Genomic DNA, 20,162 nt, shown 5'->3' with positions numbered 1-20,162 from the left:
ATAAAATATGCTGGGGCGTTGGTAAGACCAAAAGACATAACCAAATATTCATATAGTCCATATCTGGTAGAGAAAGCAAGTCTTTGGAATATCACAAGGCTTGATCTTTATTTGATGGTAGCCAGAACGAAGATCAATCTTAGAGAAAACCTTAGCTCCAGCTAACTGATCAAACAGAATATCAATGCGGGGAAGAGGATACTTGTTTTTAATAGTGACCGCATTGAGTGGTCGATAATCAACACATAGCCTCAAACTATCGTCTTTCTTCTTCACAAACAGGGCTGGAAATCCCAGGGTGAAGAACTTGGACGTATAAAACCTTTGTCAAGAAGATCTTGGAGTTGGACTTTCAATTCTGCTAATTCATTTGGAGGCATTCGGTACGACCTCTTAGAAATAGGGCGGGGGGGTACCCGGGTTGAAGTTCGATAACAAACTCGATGTCCCTATCAGGAGGCATTCCAGGTAAATCATTTGGAAACACATCCATTAGATACATATTTCTCGCTTCCAAAATCAATGGTACATGCAATGATCATACATTTGGATAAACAACATCAGCAAAAATGTAACTAGATGCGGTGTAGCACAATGTGCACAACACATAAATGTGCAACCCACAAAAATTAAAACTGATCAGCTGCTAGATAGCTTCATGCTCCATCGTATAAAGACTCAATGCTGAGAGCAAAGGGTAAAGGAAATAATCTATCAATTCGCTCTTCCTTGCTATGTGCTATGTTGCTAAACAACAGAGATCATAGAAGGGGTTGGACTAAAATTTAGTCTCACAGATTCAACATGCTAACATTTGATGAACACATATGCCACAAAAATTTGCAACCTCTTGTATTCATCAAAGGGCGTGAAAAAATGCACAAATAAAGAGATTTGCTAAGTAGAAGATTATTATTTCCAAACTGGTAGTCGCTACTTATATTACATCCAAAGCAGCCTTGTTCTTACAACCTAACATCGCTTAACCTTACCACATATAATACAACAAGTGGTACTCCTCCCTAAGGCTATTTTACAATAACATCTTCCCTATATACATATGCTACAACAAGAGAACACAACTATCTAGGACAAGTCTAAGACGCCTAGAAGTCGTCGAGGTTGCCCACAGAAGAGGCACTGCCGGAAGAAGAGTCGTCCGGCTGAGGGTTAGGCTCAGCAAGTGCGTGCTCTGAATCTAAGTCAGATACTCCCTCAATCTCCTCTGGGTCCTCCTCTGCTGCTGCAGGCTCAGCTGGGGCATCTAGTTGCTCCTGGAGCATACCAACATGTGCTAAAGCATCAGCCCAATCTGCTTGCAGCTCATTCACCTGTGCCTGAAGAAATCCGATAACTGTGTTGCGCTGCTCTATCTCAGCACCATACTCCATAGCCTGATGCTCAAACTGTGCAATAGCAGTGTCCCTCCCAGCAACGGCATCCTGAAGTCCCCCAATCTGAATATCCTTCAGACGAAGACCTCGCTGAAAACTCTGGGCCAAGTCTATCACCTGGTCCATGTGTCGCTGCTGAAGTATCTGGTAGTGAGACTGGGCATTCATATATCTGACTACTTGCCTCGATAGTCTCATCCGCTACATCTCCAATCAAGTGCCCAAAGTGTGTGACCCTGAACAGCCACTCTGCATCGCCAGTACGGACTGCTGGAAACAAACCAATAGGATATGCTGCTACATCCTCGGGGTGGTGCTCACAAAAAGTGGTGATAGCGTTGAGAGCTACTTTCTCAAACGCATCCACAAGACGATACCCAATCACCTCGATCTCAATCGGTGGCCACTCCAAGGTGGGGTGCTGAGGAATGGTCATCTTAACTCTGTTCTTCTTAATTCCATCCTCCGAGAACTGGCGTCCCGTGTACTGGGGTGGATCTGGGTAGTGGAAGATACGAAGTGAATCCCAAAGAATCCTCGGAAAACCCTCCCAGTACAGACAATCGGTATGAGCATTTCCCTCCTCATCCCAAAAGATCTGGGAACAAGTCGCCATCTGAATCAAAAAGGATTCAAATGTGAGTAATACAATTATCTCAAGACTTCTCAAATAAAGCTTTAAGAAGACTGCGGTAAAACAAATGTGATTCTAATTCACAAGATGATATGATTCCAAACTCAAAGAATAATAAACCACAATCGGTACTGGTTCATCATTTGAGATTCTAAGGAATGAAAAGATCCTTATAACAACAAGATGGGGCTTAGGAGGAAGGCATGACTCGAAACCATATTTTTTTTTATCTAAGGAAAATCTAAGCATCGTAACAAGCATGCTACTAAAATCAGAGTTTCACTCACTCATGTTTTAAGCACACTAACACTTATCTTATAAGGATTCATACTAGAAATTCCTTAAAAAGCTCATGTAGCAACTTTAAATATCATGAACCAATCAAACATCAACCAGATATGTATGCACGTCCTGACCGTCCTCACAAGATAAACAATTGCCAACTATCGTTGGGCTTACGTGGTTAGCACGGTGGTATACATAAATACGGCTCTCCCTATATAGCTATTCGATACATTCTAACCGTTCTTAGCTTATCGAATCGCGGTTAGTGTACCTGCATAAGATTGACAGACATATATATATATATCCAATGAACCTTTCATGCCAGCATTCATGAAAGCGTTCCCAAACATTACCGCTCACTATAGAAGCGGCAGCCATACAATTTCCGCCGTATGGCCAGCGTTAGCATACGCTACTCAGAGGCGTATTCACAAATTTCTTTACTCCCAATATAGTCGACCGAGGTCGGTATATTGGCAGCAGCTCAAGTAGGTCACTGCTTGAGCGCAGCGTTCGGTTCGCATCACCGACGGGAAGGTCAGACTCCCTCAGCTGACTGAGCACACTTTACTTCCAATATAGTCAACTAATCGTTGGTATATTGGGAGCACCTCAAGTAAGCCACTGCTTGAGGGCAGCGTTCGGCTCGCATCACCGACGGGAAGGTCAGACTCTCTCAGCTGACTGAGGATCCTTACCATCTTACCTCACGTAGGTGCGTCGTTACAATAATAAGAGTTGCTTGTGAGTATGGTTTGACAAAATGTAAAGTGCTGGAAGTCAGATAACATAAACCATACAGAAAATAACCACCTAGTAAATCCCATAAATTCCCTAGGACTTTACGTTCTAAACACAACTCTTAACGAATCCAACATAGTTTTCCGAAATTCTTTATGGTTCCAATTTTATATGGAAAACGATTTTTAAGGTTCCAACACCTCTGGTATATGCTTGTAGCTCTGATGCCAGCTGTGGCAGAACCGCCTAAATTATCCCGGCTCAAGTGCGTAAACCATCACCATAAAGGCAACATTAGCTTAAACGCACTTCAAACGGAACAATTTTTGGTCTGTCGGGTAACGTCCCGATACAACCACCGATTCTCGGATCGAACAAGCATACCTCGCACGAAGGCGAGTCCAGAGATATTACAACCACAAAATTTACAACACAGGCAAGTTCAGTAGTGATTACAAAATAGTTCAAACCATTATTACAAAACCAACTTAAGTAAAACAGTTATACAAGCCATGATTATCAGTTCAGAGTCTAAACAGCGGAAAGAAGAAACACGATCTCTACAACACGTCGCCAAAAGTATACCAAGCTAGCCCAAGCCGGGTATCACTCGTCATAGTCATTGCCGGCCGAAGACGTATCCCATTCTACGGACCAGCCAGGAGGCAACGAGCAAGGATAGGTCAAGCTAGCGACCTGATCCTCAAAAGTCATACCTGAAAAAGGGTTTCAACAGCAAGGCTGAATATTCTAATACTCAGCAAGACTTAACCGACAACGGGTATAAGTAGCCCACCTTAGCTAGACTATGCAAGGCTTTGTAAGGCTCTGGTTTTCCTTTGCTGAAAAGCAATAAAGAGTAGGTCCTTACTTTCAAGTTTTAGCTGCAAGATTCTAGTTGATTAACCATTCTATGTAAGCATCTACCAACCATTCATGGTGAAACTTCTAAGCAAACATCAAGATTAATAAGAATATTGTTGCTCTTATTACTCTGTGTGGCAAAGAGATCAAGCAGTCTCATTTCATCGTGAGAGGCGGACGATTCTGAATCGAAATTCAACCTTGCAAGGGTAACCTAGCACACACGTCTGGAATACCGTCGGGTCATTCCCAAACAACCGTTAACCTTTCTTTCCGGCTTGTGGATAGTGCCACTCTCCCCGACTACAGGGCTCCAAGGCCGAACCTTGTCCCTAGAAGTCGTAGTGTTGCGCAACATAAAATAAAACCTATCCCTACTGAGAGAGTGGGAGGTATATCCACTCCCCGGTCCAATCGGCTACTAGGCTTGCCGCGTACCATATTTACGGCATGTGACTAGTACTTTCAAAAACTTAACCAGCACTACCACACACCGCGACCTTAGCAAGTTCATCAACACAGACGGGGTCTCACATAGGACATAATATCGAACACAACCCCGTCCGTCGTCCTTATATTAATAACAGAAAGTAAACAAGCAATTCCTATAAAGCTCGCGTGTGACAGGCAATCACTCGACTTTTACCGTTCCTATAAGCTTAGCAGATAGTCGAACTCAGGTCTAGTGTTCAGTACATAGGTTCCTAGGATCATGCATCTAGGGTTCCAATTCAAATCCTAAGAACTGTAAATGCACAAGTAAGTAATAACAGTAAAATGATAATAATTTGAAATATAGGTTATGTCCGGGGCTTGCCTTCTCGGTAATTGCTAACTATTTCAGCGCTAGGCTCTTCCGAACTTTGGTTCGGGGCTTCAGTTAGTTCCGCAGTGTTCACTTGAGCTTCGAGATCACCTCCGTCAGACTCCGGAATCAACTCGTACGTCCCGTCTGACAAAGTAGTCGTATCTATATGTAATGCAAGAACAACATTATAAACAAACATGGGCAATCGTTTATAGAGTAGTTAAATAACAAATTTAACTACACAAGGCATCATGATCAAAAGCACAAAAGAAGTTAACTAACTTCATAAAAAGAGTGGTGGCGATTTCCTATACAAATAAGTCATGGTTTGTAAATAAATCAACAAATCAAAGTACAAACAGTAATAAAATCTACCAAAATTACTCTAAACAGAACATGAATAAAGTAATCTACCCTACAAAAATCATGCCAAGACATGTAATCATTTAATCACAATAAATCATTTACTCAGATAACATCTAGAACAAGCAAGAATTACACAGGTCAAACTAAAGAAGATCAGAAGCTCAAAATTTAACATGAGATCTAAACAGGGATGATCTAGCTGATGTGAATTTTTCATGATTTTATCTGTACGGAATTAATTCAGAAAAATTAAACTAAACAGACATCAGTTTAGCAAGATTTAATTTTTGCTCCTGTTCTAGACATGAACTAAAGCTCAAACTTCCTGGACAAGCTAACATACTCCAGAAGAACACTCATGAATATTTTCAGGATTTGTTAAGAACAGAAACTATTTACCATGAATAAAGTCTATTAAACAAAGATTAAATCAAATAAAAAGCTACAACAAAGAACTGATCATGAAATTTTTATAGCAAAGCTAGTGTAACATGAGTAAACTACCACCAAAATTTCAAAGCAAAACAAGCTTTCAAGCATCAGATAAGAAAAAGATTAAAGAACAAGTAGTTATACACCTAGTAACACAAAACAACATCTACAGCAAAAACTTGCAACTAAGGCCTAACATATTCTGGTTTTACTGCATAGAGCTCTTCAAGAGGATTCCAAAACATCAAGATTTGCTATTTTACGAATTTTCTACGAATTGATCTAGAATTTCAAAGTTCACTGAAAATATTACAAAGCAGCCCCTACTGGCACTATTCATCTGAGTCTATGCCTATGCAAATAACCCCCTGGGTTTCCTTTCCTTTCAACCCGAGGTCCCTGGGCCGGGTCAGAGAGGGGAGGCGGCGGTTGACCGGCCGTTTCCCGGCGAGGGGCTCACCGGCGGCGAGAGGGGAGGGGTGCGTGAGCTTCACGGGTGCAAGGCGCACCTCTGGGTGGCCTAGGGTTGCGCGGAGGGGCTCGGAATCGGCGGCTCGGCGGAGCAGGGCGGGTCGGCGGCGGAGGCAAGCGACGGCGAGGGTGCTCCGGTGAGGTTCAGGCGAGGGGAAGTGGCCTGGGAGCTGCGCGAGGTCGAGGCGGTGCTAAAGGTGGGGGATGTAGGGGTGGAGCGGGCCTGGGTTGGCGGCTCCGCGGTGGAGTGGAGCTCGCCGGCGTTCGGGGTGAGCGGCGGCGGCGTTCTGGGGCGTGGGGTTAGGGAACTGGCGAAACGAGGAGGGGAATAGAGCGCGGGGCTTCTGGTAGTGCTCAGGCGCGCGAAAGATCGAGAGCTGGGCCTCTGGTTTGGGCTCTCCGCGGCGGCGGCGAGGTGGCAGCCGGCGGGGAGGTTCTGGGCGCGGCGGGGCGGCGTGGCGAGGGGTGGAGGCGCCAGCGCGAGGCAACAGGCGGGGGAGGAGCTCGTCCGCGACGCGTGGGCGCCAGCGCACGGCGAATTGATGGCCGGGAAGGCCGGGAAATCGTCGGCGGGCGGCGCTGTCGGTGGCCGGCGGCGAGAAGCAGAGCAGGGTGGGGAGATGGTCATAAGGACGATTTTGCAATTTCCAAAAGTTCCAGGGACCTTTCTGTAAACAAGCAATAACTTTCGAACTAAAGCTCAAATGAAAAAGTGCCCAACATGAAAGTTGTTCAACTTTTCAAGATCTACAACTTTGATGTTGTGCAAAAATTTATTTGACCAAAGATTCAAGAGCTAAAATTAAAATCATTGAAGGGATTTTGAAATCTAGGAAATTTGTCTTTTTCAACGTAAATTCACTACAAACATAGACTTACAAGCAAAATTGGTTGCCATGCAATAAATGCACTGAAATTTTGCACAAACACCCTCCATAAAAGCTATAAACACAATTAACTATATAAAGGACCTTGCATAAAATCATAATTACACATATAACCTTTCATAATTACAAAAAGATCCTTTTTAAGTAATTGAAGCACATGATGCATAGCAAACCTACACCATTACTGTGCAGGCACCAAAATAAAATACTGTGTAAACACCCGGGGTGTTACAGCAGTGAGCCCTATCCTTTAGTGCATTCTTTTAAAACCTTTATTTGTTTTGGTGTATTGTTCTTAGATGTATCTTGTTGTTTGCTTTGTATGTTTGCCCGAAGATTGTTCCGAGTAGAAGGATCGTTGTTCGAAGTTGAAGATCAAGAGTTCCAAGTGAGCAAAAGCTGAAGAGCAGTAAGAGTAGCTTTTCGTTGGAGAAAGGCAAGTGACCCTAACCATACTTCTATCTATGCTTTATTTACAAGAGTACTATGATTTAATTGGAACACGGAGAACCACCCAAGAAAACCGTACAACCACAATACTAATGGGCTCTGGTCTTGGCTGAGTAATTAGATGAACTATATGTTGTGTTGGGGTTATTCCGCTTGGTGGTTATGAGTTTGTGTTGTGGAGCGGGTGAAGGAAGCTGTGTCTTCTGAGGGACCGCACGGCAGGGACCAACACATACATATAGGGATTCTTTGTAAAGGCCTCGTAGCGTCCCTATGCAATCACACCTCGGAAGTGTGGTATTGTGCCTAGCTAGCACATTGCGTGGTTGGGTTCAAAGTTCTTCGGAACTTTTACGCGAATTATGGTGAAAGTGTACAACCTCTGCAGAGTTAAAACTAACCGGTTAGCCGTGCTCACGGTCAAGAGCGGCTTGGACCCTCACATGATTAATAAACTTAAAGATGAGCTCAAATCATATTCTGGTTATTTCTTGTGGCTTTGCTGAGTACCAACCATAAGTGTACTCACCCTTGCTTACTGCTGCTCAGAAGGAGAAGGTGTATAAAGATTTCTGAAGATGTTGCTGAGTTCTAGGCGTACGCAACCCCCAGTCGATTGCCTGTGAAGTATGAAGCCTTCGTTTCCAGGATAAGCTGTATAACTCTGATAGTCTTTTATTTGTTTTAGTTCTCTTTTTCGTGATACTGTTACTGATTATTCACTTATGATGTCTCTATATGTATGAAACTTGATCCTGGCATACATATAGCTTTGCATTCGGTTTTGTCCTTAAAACCGGGTGTGACACCAAATAGAAAGCTTTTTTCTTTAATTAAAAATATAGTAAATGATTAACGCTCAAATTAACATTTGCACACCTATTGCTAAGGACACTCGAATACCTTACCCTTTTAATGGCTATAGGGTCGGCAATGAGGCGATGAGCGGTGGGCTTGGTGACAAGAGCAGAGAACAACCGAATACGTGAGGAGCTGGTGGTGTGGACGAGAGGGGAACCTAGAACAGAGAAGAAAAGTGGTATGTAGGGATTAGGAGGAATGCTGTCTGTCGATTGGAGCCAGGAGGTATGGTGCATACCTCTAATTAATTCTATGTTTGTAAACACATATAGAACTAGACAATGGAAGAGGTCCTGGCTCAGCGTCAGAAATTTGCAAAAATGAGGCTACAAATAGTGCCATTTGTAATTTTGCCATTGGATCCACATTTCATATGCACAAATGATCCCACAATGTCATTCACTCGGAATAGCAAAATCACGAGCGTTCAATGTTTGTAGCCCTACAGGCTGCTAACCACCTTCCTTTTGCTTGCAAGAGCGACTGCGTCCGCACAAACCATTGCTTGCCATGGCTGTCAGATGACAGCAGCGCGCCATTGTTTGTTGACGCGAAACCAGGAGCATCTATCAGACCGTTTGCTTTCCCACGGACAGCAAGACCAAACTGCCGCTGTGCTGCACCAGAAAAAGGCAGATGTGTTCCTTCCAACACCGAGTGTCCGTATGGCGAAGGGAACCGCGGGTTGCATTTCCTGTTCCAGCGTTTCCATTGCATGGCTTGGTCCAGTCCTGAAAAAAGTTCACTTCAATGCCTTCTTCTGGCATAAGACATGCCAAACATGGCGCTTTAGATTAAATGATCAACACAAAGCAAATATTAGACAACGAAGCCCCATCTTCCATTAGTATAAATTCAGGGTTTAAACTGATTACAAGACAGGACAAACGAAACAATGGAGAAAAATAAACTATCATCAGGAGACTCGAGGCTCTTCCTGCGAATTAGTTTAGATGTTCCAGTCTTGTGGCGATGCCAGGTGATAGAAACGTGCATCTATCCAGCATGCCACCAACACGATCAGATCTGATGGGGGTGCACAAAAAGTGGATTCTCAGCTGCCTAATTACCAATCTCAGTTCAGAAAGGATAAAAAATAACGGCAACTTATGCGACTGTGCCAGCAAAACTTAAACTTCTTCAACGGTCCAGATCGAGTACTTGGGTTCAAAAAAAAACTAATCTCAACCTGGTTACTAGCCTGTAATCCATTCTACAGAACAGAGAGCCCCAACCTTCATCACCGTGGCTCTCCCTTCCCCAAGTGAAATCCTCACTCATCATCAGCGTGCTTTTTCTTCTTTTTCTTCTTTTCTTTCTTACCGGACTCCTCAGCTTGCATTGAAACATCCTCACCGTCTGCATCAGATTTCTTCTTCTTCTTCTTCCTGCCTTCAGCAGTTGACACAGCAGGCTCCTCCTCGTTCTCCTTAGACTTCTTTTTCTTTTTCTTCTCACCATCAGCATCAGCCACAGGAGTCTCCTCAGTTTCCTTATACTTCTTCTTCTTTTTCTTCTTCTCCTGGTCACCATCCTCCTGGATTGCTTCAGCGGCAGGCTCTGTTGGCGGTGCAGTCTCCACATCATGATGTTTCCTCTTCTTTGAAGCCAATTCAGACTTCTTAGGTGTTTCTTCAGTGAATTTTCCAAGAAAAACATCAGCAGCAGGGTTGTATGCCTAAAACAAAATCAAAACATCAGTCAGAATGAGATCCACCCTAAAAAGGAACAAATTCCACCAAAAAGGGGGCTGACAAAAGAATGCTTCAAGCAAAACCCATAGATTTTTTTTTTTCACTAACTAGATGAAGCATCAGGTGCTAGAACAGTCAATAGTTTGGGAAATACTTGTCTTTCAATGCTTTTAACTATTGGCAAAGTTGGCAGTGAAGTGAACAACAATGTTTCCCTTGCCATCCATTATACAAAATATTTCTCATAATGTTTTTCAAGAAACACAACCATTTTTTACCTTAGCAGGAGTAATTAAAGCCCCAGCACCCTTCTTCCTGTCCTTTTCATACGCTTCTATCTTGGGCTTTCCCTTTGCGGAACCAGCAGATTTCCCAAATTCTGTTTTCTCAAGAACTTGAAGCCGTGTCTCAAGCTGTTCAATTGTCACATGTCAAAAGACAATTTATTGTATGAATTTAGAAACAAAAATAGTTTCAGCAGTGCAGATACCTTGAGCCGACTCTCCGTGCCAATGGAGTTGTCCTCACCATCACCAAGGGCATCATATCGGATGGCAAGAGCAGTTTTCGCAGCAAGAGAACGAGAGATCTTTCCCTTGTGCTTTTGAGATGCCTTGCCAATTAAGGATGCATGGTAGATGAGGCCATACTTAGGTGTAGAATGCTTCGTCTTTAGAGCTCTGAATAAAGCCTGGAGAGAAATACAACCTTCAGTGGCTTAGTGGAGAAACAAATTCTAGAATATGACATAAAGAAATAGTCCATATTCATGGCATCAATTGATGTCACTACAAATTAGGAAACATAAAAAAGGCAATCCTTCATGCGCCTTACTTATCTCCTGTGTGTTGACACACATATAGAAGAACATAAAGAAAACGAAGAAATGAAAAAGAACTATTTTGAAAAAGAAAAAAAACTACACACCTTCTCTGCACCAAGTATCTGAATTGTGCTGCCAGGCTGCTTGGCTAAATTTAGCAAACTGCCACCATGTGCAATAAGGCGAGCACCAACTAATTCACCCACGAGTGCGGTCAGATTTGGTGCAATAGTGTTCATCCTGCTTTTTAAATACTCGTACAGCTGCGCTCTGTACTCAGAAAGAGCCAATACTTGATCGCATAGCTCTCTGATATTTAACAGGTCAAGGTCACTAACTTCTGTTCCCATGGATATTACTGCTGCCTCCTTTAGCTGTGTTTCTACATCTTCATCTGACAGTATCTGTAAAAAAAACATAGCTTATTTCTAAGCACATTCCCTTGTAGGCATGTAAATAACATTTAGAAATGTCAATAACACTAACCTCAGAGAAATCAATTTTGACTGCATTAGCTCTGTTGCCCATCATCTTCACAATTTTTGCATACTGTATATTATCTGTGACTATTTTAGTGAGCTCTGGAAAGTGCCAACCATACCATTCACGAACCCTCATAGCATAAGTGTTAAGCTCTTTGTCAAGATCATCCAATAAGCCAATGGCCTGAATGATCATGGTATCAACCTGCGGAACAAAAACAATGTTGGTCATCTCACTTACACGAGTCAAAATGGGTAATTTACAAACACAAACCCTAACTAGCCAACACACAAGATGTCAAATATTATGAATGTTGCAAAGATAAATTAGATACATATCAGCATCAAAGTGCAACAAGGTGCAAAATGCGCAAATACAGTATTGGAACTGAATAAATATGAAGCAACAAGTGATGGGATAATGAAAAGGGAGAAATTTAGCAAAAAAACGAAACAGCAATGGCATCAGACGTACCTTCTCAGGACTGAACTTCAGCTTATACCTAGACAGGCTGTGTGACAGTCCCAAGCTCATCGGACCAAGGTCTTGTGCACCCAGCCCAGTTATAAGCTCAGTGAGCTGATTTCTCAGCCCTCTCATCAGCTCCATCACAGCACCGTTGTGAACGCAGTCAATTTTCTGCAAGAACATAAAACTACTGTAAGGAGTGCCAGTCACTACAAACATATAAAAACCCAAGAAGCGCCACTGACCAGCTTTTCCTTTATAGCATTTCCAAGCTTAGAATCAGCAACAGCTAATGTTTCACCCTCGCAGTGCTTCTGCAAGAACTTGCGCAGACCCTTGCTAGGCTTGCTATCAATAATTAGGGTTGCAGCAGAGAGAGCGTCAGATGTGTTCTCAAACTTGTTGAAAGCCTTCAGCTCAACCACCTACACGAAGTTCATTATCAATAGTTAGAAAAGATTACTAAATGTGAAGAACCAAGGCATATAACTAAGGACACGATACCACAACTACCATAAAAGCCTGTTAGAGGTGATGTGTTCTCTAGGCACTTTGCAGCTTTAAGTTGATGTGTTCAAAATAGCTAACAAAAAAGAACTCTGAAACATATTCAGCTAGCTATCCATGTCTGTAAGCTATGTCCAATTCTACTGGCGAAGTCCATAGTGCTCCGCCTGGGTAAAGTTACATTGACATCATTGATTTAAAAAGGCACACGCAGAATGTCATAAAGTGCTAGGTCCTGCAGTGGGATTTCGTAGAACCAAAACTCGTTTGCCCTTTCAAGGTTAACAGAATCACATACCCTTCTTGCCGAGTCCGATGTTGTGAACTCCTTCCATAGATCCTACAAGCACGAACACAGGACATACCACGGTGAGTTCAATAAACAAGCGCGCAGCAGGCCAAATTTAACAAACCCAAACAAAACCAAAACTTAGTAAGTGAAACAGTGGCAGCAGGCAGCAGCAACCACTCACCTCGACCTTGTCGAGCTTCCCCTCATCCAGCACCTTGAAGAGGGCGAACCCCGCGGGGGTCTCGAATAGCACCAACATATCCTCCTCGAATCAGCAGCCCACGACTATCTGTTGTAACAAACCAAATACCCCCTCCACCTGCAGCAAACGCACGCCGACAAAACCAAATCAGACCGAGGAACGCACGCGTGAACCCAATCGGGATGCTGAGGCGCCTGAAGCTGTCGAACCCGGGGATATTCGGCGTTGGAGAGGGCGAGGCGGAGAGGGGTTCCGCCTGCGGCGGCCGGCGGCGAGACGGAAGAGGAGAGGGAGAGGTAGCCGCCGCAAGGGTTTTAGCGCTAGGGCTTGGAGAAAAATTTATACTAGGGAGGAGAGGAGCGTTGATTCAGCGGTCCGGGGTGCTCAGCCGTTGGATGGATTGTCTGGGGTTTTTTGGTCGTGGTTGGACTTATCAAGACCGCTTTTGTCATTGCAACAACTCTGATTTAAAAGTTACTCCCTCCGAATCTTTCAAAAAAAATTACTCCCTTTGTCTTGTAATATAGGATATTCTGAGGAAGTTTGAGTACTCTATCCTACTTGTGATGAGTGAATTGTCAACCGTGCGGTGTGATCGTGCGCTTGGTCTTTGGATTGCAGGTACACGGGCGTCGAGTGTCGACGGGGAGCTGCCGAGGAGGTGCTGTGGCCGATGGACCGTGCGGTGGACGGCGGTGAAGGGCAGCCGGGACCGGAGCTCGGACCGAGCCGCAGCTGTGGCGTCCACTCCTGGATCGAGGCCGCAAGCGGCGACGGAAGACCGGTTTCTTGGTTTGCGCCACAAAACCAAGGAGGCGGACGGCGGTTGAAGACGCCAAGTCGTGGAGGTGACGGGCGTCGGTCTCGGGACTGACGGAGGCGACGAGCGTCGACGGTGTCTAGGGCCTCACTGCGGGCGAGGAGGTGACGGGCGTCGAGCGGTGTCTAGGGCCGTCAGAAGGCCGAGGCGAGAACGGCGTCTAGGGCCACGGCGTGAAGGCGGGAATCTTCCCGCGCGTGAGGTTTTGGCGGTTTTCTCAAAACCGGCCACCTACCCGGGTTTCGCGGACCCTCCAAAACCGCGGACTGGATCTTCATCAAGATGGCGGCATCGTGGAGAAGACTTCGTTTCGAAGAAAGAACCTCGGCCGTCGGATGAGATCGTGTACAGGGGGTGCTGCAGGCCAACCAGTCTGACCGGTCCAGCGTACCGGTCTGACCGGTCCTGCGAGTATAAATACCCCTTCACTTGAGTTAGGTTAAGTGCGGCTTTTGTATTTCGCCCGTGAATTGTTCTATCTCCCAGGCCGCCGCCCCTGTGTTCCTCTCCCTCCGTTCCTCTCTTTAGAGTAGGATTTGTTATGGATTTGTGAGACTTTGTATCGGATTTGATTGGGAAAGGAGGTCCCATCCTCCTTGTGCCCTCTGGGCTTTTGAATCAATCCAATCCCCTCGTTTTTGTGCCCTTGTGTGATGGATTTCGATTTCATTTTTGGTGCACATGATTGCTAGGATTCTACGAGCTCTTTGTTGTGATTCTCGTGCTTCTAATCCTGTCCCAAACCCTCTGGAATCACGAGCTCTTTTGAATTGGATTTCTTGAGTTCTTGAGAAAACCCCAATCCTTTTTGATCTCCCCTCGAATTCTCAAGATTCTTTGATCTTTAGGACGAGATCTCTTGGGGATATGTTCACGGGGTAGGGCGAAGCAATCCCCCAAGTTTCATCGATTTTCGTGGTCGTTTAGTCGAGATTCACCGTTTGAATCAAAGTTTTTCGGGGTTTTCTGGGTGCCACCGGTCAGACCGGTAGGCAAGACCGGTCAAACCGGTCTGCTCGCCTTTGGACAGACTCTACCGGTCAGACCGGTCCAGTGCACCGGTCAGACCGGTCCAGGCAGAGAAGTCTGCTGTTTTCCCAATTCGCTTCCGATTTGCTTCGTGGTTTCGCTCGCTCGTTCGAGGCCTTTTGTGTTGGTTTAGCTTTTCCATAGCTATTCCAAACTTTGGCCAAAACGTTTGAGGGCTTGGGTGATTTCCGGGATATAGGCCGACTGTTTGAATTTCGAAAGAAATTTTGATCGGCTCCCATTCACCCCCCTCTGGTCACCGGCTTCGGTCCCTCATATTCTACTATTTTCATGACAGATTAAGATGGTAATAAAATGATGCATATACCTCTATTTAATGTCTTGTTTGGTTGTCATTTTGCTGATTTCACGGTCGGCTAGGAAATTAATTTCCAATACTCCCTAGAACGTCTTATATTTGGTACAAATTTTGAACTCTTCAATACCTTATACTTTAGGATGCAGGGAGTAGATTAGCAACAATCGTGTGGGTTGGTTTGTAATTAAAACTTCGCCATGCAATTCAACTTTAAAATCCGTATCAACATCATTTTCTACTTTGCATAGTTTTCACTTGGAATCTCAACTTAAACAAACATGTAACCCGCATGATGATTTTTAGCATCTACAATGTTGGATTAAATTCAACACAAGATCTTTGCTTCATTAGGTTTTCATTTGAATTATCAATTGAAACTAACATATGACTCACATGATGAATTTTAGCATCCGTAAATTTTCTATTGGATTATGATCAGCATAAGTGTTGATGTAGAATTGGTAAGTCCGATTGATGTGGGATTAATGGTATGTAACATATTTTATTCTTGGTAAAAAATATCATAATAAAATTAACATTGATGAGCGTTAAGAAAAAGTATTCATAGGACTTTTAAGACATAAAAAATATTATGGAAACATATGCATGTGGTGTTGACAAAATGTTGCTAGCAATCAACTCTATGTGTGTAATTGCAAGTGTGTGTGTGTATCTCAATAAATAATTTAAATTAAATGTTAATGGTTACTAATTGACAGCGCAACCGGATTTGAGAAATAATCAATTGGTGAGTTGTGAATAGATAAGATTGTGAATGCTTATATTCATGGACAAATTACAAACATTACAACTGCTTATGTTTGTGGATGGATCAATTATTAGTGCTTATAGGATAAGAAGATTGGCCATTTGTATTTAAAATAAAAACAATATAACACGGTTAATTATGGTCATCCCATTGTGTACTTATATACATTTAACTAAAAAATGTTTATCCTATCAACTTACCAAATAGAAAACTTTTTTAGAATAGTACTACATAGGTTAGCACTCGTATTAATGTATGCATACATATCCCTATGTGCACTCAAACACCTATGCACATTAAAGGAACTAGCTAGTCAAACTATGTACAACCTGAATGGCCATATTTATGAAAAAACATGGATTGGAAATACCTTTATCCAAATCCATCCTCCTCGAAGTGAATATGGTAATTTGGTGATTTGAGACTTTAAGCCTATCGGAACTCTATATGCCTCTGTGATACATTCAAAGATTACAATTAGTAGAAGCTTGAGCGGACCTCAAGTTTTCGCTCAATCAGCATAACCATTCTCGCTCATTTAGTACACGATGATTACGATACGTGAACATAAAGCTCTAGTTGAACTCGAATAAGCTCGGTACTCAAGTCTAGCCCAACTACATGAGTGACATAAGTTTAGGCACAGTCCCCAACTCGACTCAGTTTACCCTATGCTCGAGCTTGAACAAGTCACTGCATCATTCGGTTTGTTTTGGTTTTGACTTTTGATCCGGCTCAGTTGTGTTAAATTAGGATTTTGGAACATGACGGTTGGATTTGTGACCTTCGGCCTAACGGATGACGACAGCCCACGCAAATCAGCCACAGGTTCAAGGCCCAAGGCCCACGGGAAGAAGGAACAGAAGGGGGCGGGAGGAAACACATCACTGATGACGTCATCCACCCCCGACACGTCACCGGATTCCCGGCTCCCGCAGGTGTCCCGCTCCCGAGCCGTCCCATCCCCACCAACGGCCGCATCTCCCGCCCAGATCTTCTCCCCGGACAGGGGCACCTCCCCCCCTCTTTCCCGTCCCTGTCGAACCATGGCGAAGCTGCTGCTCCGCGCCTCCTGTCCTCGCCTCCCATCCCATCCCTTCCCCTCCCGGGCAACGCAAACGCAGCGCCCCCGTCCCATCTCCTCCCCGAAAGCGACCGCTCCCCCGCCGCCGCTCCTCCGCCCTCGCCCGGCCGGCCAACTGGCTCACGGGCCCCGCCCCCGAAAAAGAAAAAAAAAGAACAAGAGGGGTGCCCCGTCCGTGCGGGGTCACTCGCCGCCGGTCACGTACGCCCGCCCGGTGCGGTGACAGACAAGGGAACCGACCAGATCACGGGGCACCTGTCCAGCGCCGACGGCCCCCAGGGCTCCGCGCCTTCGCGGGGAGTCGCCGAGCAGCCAGGTAGCAGCGCGCAGCAAGGGCCGAGGCGGCCAGGCGAACCCCCTCGCTCTCCCGTGTCCTGTCCCGTCGCCGTCGTCGCCTCGGCGCCTCCCTTTCCCACCCGTCCCTTTCCGCATTTACGGCGCTCACGCTTGCCGCTCCAGTCAGTCCAGCCTCCGCCCCCCCCCCCCCCCCCCCCCTCCTTCTTATCCCCCAAGCAAAGCCGGCCAGGGCAGAGAGGGAAGCGAAACGGGGCCCGTCTCTCCCCGCGGACCGCATCTCACCCTCCTGCTCAGTCGCGCGATCCAGTGAGGCGGCGCCTGCCATCGCAATTCGCAGGTCCAGCTACCAACGGGATGGGTGAGGAGGAGGACCAGCGGAAGCGCATGGTGGGTTCCGAGCGAGACCAGGAGCTGGAGCCGCGGCCAGGAGAGGAGGAGGAGGTGAAGGAGGAGGGGGCGAAGAAACCCGCGCCTGGCGAGGCGGAGGCCGGCGACGGCGCCGCCGCGGAGGCGGCGAGCTGCGACTACTGCGGCGCCGCGGCGGCGGCGGTCTACTGCCGCGCCGACGCCGCCAGGCTCTGCCTGCCGTGCGACCGCCACGTGCACGGCGCCAACGGGGTCTGCTCCCGCCACGCCCGCGCCCCGCTCTGCGCCGACTGCCGCGCCGCCGGGGCCGTCCTCCGCCGCGCCTCCTCCGCGGCCTTCCTCTGCTCCAACTGCGACTTCGGGAGGCACCGGGACGGCGCCGGCGGCGGCGAGCCGGCGCTCCACGACCGCTGCGCGGTGCAGCCTTACTCCGGGTGCCCCCCGGCGACCGAGCTCGCCGCGCTCCTCGGGGTGCCCCTCTTCGACAAGCCGGCCGCCGAAGACGGTGGTTGGTGGAACATCTGGGAGGAGCCGCAGGTGCTCAGCTTGGAGGATCTGATCGTGCCCACCACTCCCTGCCATGGCTTCCAGCCTCTCCTCACGCCATCATCTCCCAAGGTACTGCTCTCACCGGTACAGAGAAATTGGATTTGTCTAATCCTGCTTCGATTCATCTGATCTGAACTCTCGATTGGTTATTCTCTGAACAAGAATCGGAGCATCTCGGCGGACGAAAAGATGAACGAGGAGATCCTCCGGCAGCTGGGTGAGCTTGCAGAGTCAGATGGAGGGGTGCAGGCAGCAGCAGGTCACGAGGAGGCAGAGCAAGCTGGAGATCAGTTCCCTTCGGGGGCACCGCCACCGCAGTATACCACTGGACATGGCAATTTTGGAGCAGAGAACAGCCATGAGGTCGCGACCATGCCTACTCCTGGCTATGAGGTTTGATCCGTGGACTTGAATTTCTATTAAGAGGATGATTACCCCCTGTTTTTTCAAACTATGGATGTAGCCAGGGTACTTGACTCCTGACAACGCATTGAACGATAGCATCATTCCAGAACTTATACCTAGATACAATATTGGCTGGAAGCATTTGCATTTGAATGGCGGAAACCATATATCACATATTCAACATCATATATGCTTAAAACGTGCTCTCCATTATGTCATACCTATCTCCATGAAGAATATATTCTGAAAAGTGCAAAAGCGCCATGTTTGTCGCATACGTCTCTCGGGAGTAATGACGTCATTATCTCATTCTTGTTAAGATAATTGCGATGACTAATTACCCATGCTGTTCAAAAACTATGGATGAAGTCAGCACTTGTATTCTGAAGTTATGAAAAATTGTATTGGTCACAGAACATGTGATTTCTTCTCAGTGGGCAAAAACATTCGCCACAGCATCAACTGAAAACTTATGCCAATGCAAGATAGTGTCTGAAGCATTTCCTATTCAAATAATAAATATCCTGTATCATATTAGTTTCAAAAAAAATATCCTGCATCATATGCTTAACACGCTTTCCATTGAGTCATAGCTATCTTGAGGAGGGATATATTCTCAAGTTCCTTGTGGTAGCAACTGAACACAACTCTTTGGAATCAGAATGAAGTCATTGTTGTTGAGAATCTTGCAAATTAGATTTTTATAGCCAGAGCAAGACCACCAGAATTTGATAATGATATATTGATATGGTTCTTGTGCTTGTCTTTTCTATTTTCTATTTTCTTTTAAACGACCAGTCTCTTATTCTGGCTATAACATCAGAAGATGCGATTACTGAACCGGCACAATAACTTGATACTGCCATAGTGCCATTCCTCGCTCCACTACATGCTGTAGTAAAACTTGGTCATGAAAAAGAAAAGTAGGTCTAATTCTCCGGTGCAACAGCTAAGAACTCTGAAAAACGCAAACTACTTCTGCACTTGTTCTTATTGGTCATTCTTTTGTTTTGCACACATTGCTTGCTTATTTGGACAACAACTAATAAGTTGGTTTTATCTGGCTCGCAGAATGGCAGTTGGAACAACAATGATTATCATGTCCTAAATGATGCCTGCAAGGTCGAGCTCACATATGATCAGGCTCCGGTCAGCTCATCTGAAGCATGCTTGTCATCATTTGTTCCGATGTCGGAAATCTGCCCCAACAGGAGCAATTTTAGCAGTATGGAGGAGAACCACCAGACTAATCCTGGCCTTGGCACACCTACGCAAGCTTTCCCCAAAAGAACCGGATTTGATGTTGTGCCCTGCCCTGATCGGGGCTCGGTCATCTTGCGCTATAAGGAGAAGAGGAAGACAAGAAGGTGAAATATGGATATGTCATGACATGATGATTACTTTTCCTGACGTTTTCATTGTAAATACCACTTTGTAGTTGTGTATCTTCTTATGTACATAACAGTGTTGCAACGGAACTCTTGCAGATTCGACAGGCAGGTTCGGTATGAATCACGCAAAGTTCGTGCTGATGGCAGGCTCAGGATCAAGGGGCGTTTTGCGAAGGCAAACCAGACATAAAACTTAAGGAGAAAACTGATTAGGAGTGAAGATAATACAAAACGTGCCATAATTTTGTTTGCCTTCAGTTCCATAGCTGATAGCTCATAGCCTCATATACAGTTTGAATGTTGTATGTATATTGCCGTCATGTGGATACACTTATTTGAAAAAGAGATCCAGTCCCTGTAAATAGCCCTACACCCACGAATTCTAAGATTTTGTCATGCTGGAGATATCATGCACACGAAAGAATAGCATACATTGTTATTTTGTTTTGGTACGGTTATTATGCAATTTGT

The 20,162-nt window shown here is 45.5% G+C and overlaps 2 protein-coding genes across 2 annotated transcripts; one reads left to right on the top strand and one right to left on the bottom strand.

The window, feature by feature from the left end:
• Positions 1–9,104: 9,104 nt before the first annotated feature.
• On the bottom strand, positions 9,105–13,024 carry LOC120652361 (probable nucleolar protein 5-2). Its single transcript, XM_039930156.1, has 10 exons — positions 12,872–13,024; positions 12,642–12,779; positions 12,467–12,508; positions 11,907–12,086; positions 11,668–11,832; positions 11,197–11,397; positions 10,815–11,114; positions 10,378–10,578; positions 10,166–10,300; positions 9,105–9,871 (listed from the first exon to the last, which is right to left on the bottom strand). Exons 2-10 carry the CDS (start codon positions 12,717–12,719, stop codon positions 9,467–9,469), a joined length of 1,707 nt encoding a protein of 568 aa, XP_039786090.1. The 5' UTR covers positions 12,720–12,779; positions 12,872–13,024; the 3' UTR covers positions 9,105–9,466.
• Positions 13,025–17,188: 4,164 nt separating this feature from the next.
• On the top strand, positions 17,189–20,157 carry LOC120652359 (zinc finger protein CONSTANS-LIKE 13-like). The gene is made up of 4 exons (XM_039930154.1): positions 17,189–17,964; positions 18,058–18,288; positions 19,372–19,667; positions 19,788–20,157. Exons 1-4 carry the CDS (start codon positions 17,335–17,337, stop codon positions 19,879–19,881), a joined length of 1,251 nt encoding a protein of 416 aa, XP_039786088.1. The 5' UTR covers positions 17,189–17,334; the 3' UTR covers positions 19,882–20,157.
• Positions 20,158–20,162: the final 5 nt, after the last annotated feature.

Source organism: Panicum virgatum, chromosome 9K (assembly GCF_016808335.1).
Source record: "Panicum virgatum strain AP13 chromosome 9K, P.virgatum_v5, whole genome shotgun sequence".
Taxonomy (NCBI): Eukaryota; Viridiplantae; Streptophyta; class Magnoliopsida; order Poales; family Poaceae; genus Panicum; species Panicum virgatum.
The sequence above is the reverse complement of the archived record's forward strand: the minus strand, read 5'-3'. Positions and strand labels throughout refer to the sequence as shown.